The 600-nt window shown below is 69.0% G+C and overlaps 1 protein-coding gene across 1 annotated transcript in view; it reads left to right on the top strand.

The window, feature by feature from the left end:
* Nucleotides 1-600, top strand: part of LOC102371770 (striated muscle-specific serine/threonine-protein kinase) — a 21,450-nt gene that overhangs the window by 9,031 nt on the left and 11,819 nt on the right. The window contains 2 exon segments of the mRNA XM_025191523.1: nucleotides 217-416; nucleotides 497-539. Coding sequence (XP_025047308.1) covers nucleotides 217-416; nucleotides 497-539 — 243 coding nt within the window.

Below are 600 nucleotides of genomic sequence, written 5' to 3' on the forward strand. Positions count from 1 at the left end.
GGGTCATGGTGCAGGGGGATTGTGGGGGTTGGGGTTGGGGGTCATGGGCTAGGCTCCCTGTATTAACCTCAGACCCCTCCAAAATCCTGGTTAGCCCCAGTGCCCCCGTTCCCACAGAAACTGCCCCCCCCCACCCTGGGGCAGCCGGAGGGGTGCCAGGGACCCCCACACCACCCTTTAACCCCCTGAGTGCCAGGCCCTCCCTGGCTGGCCCAGGTTGCAGGCCCCCCGGCGTGGCCCTCACGGCACCCCGTGTCACGCAGCCTGACCGGGATCTCGCCCTTCGTGGGCGAGAACGACCGCACGACGCTGATGAACATCCGCAACTACAACGTGGCCTTCGAGGAGCGTGGCTTTCGTGGGCTGACGCGCGAGGCCAAGGGCTTCGTCATCAAGGTGCTCGTCAGCGACCGCCTGTGAGTACCACCCCCAGCCCCTGGTGCGCGGGCAGCTCAGGCAACCCCGGGCCCTGACCGCAGCCTTGTCCCCTCTGCAGGAGACCCGACGCGGAGCAGACGCTGGAGCACCCCTGGTTCAAGGTGGGTGCACCTCTGGGCAGGGGTCCAGCTCCTATGGGGCGGGGCGGGGCGGGGCGGGGCG

Source organism: Alligator sinensis, unplaced genomic scaffold (assembly GCF_000455745.1).
Source record: "Alligator sinensis unplaced genomic scaffold, ASM45574v1 scaffold673_1, whole genome shotgun sequence".
Taxonomy (NCBI): Eukaryota; Metazoa; Chordata; order Crocodylia; family Alligatoridae; genus Alligator; species Alligator sinensis.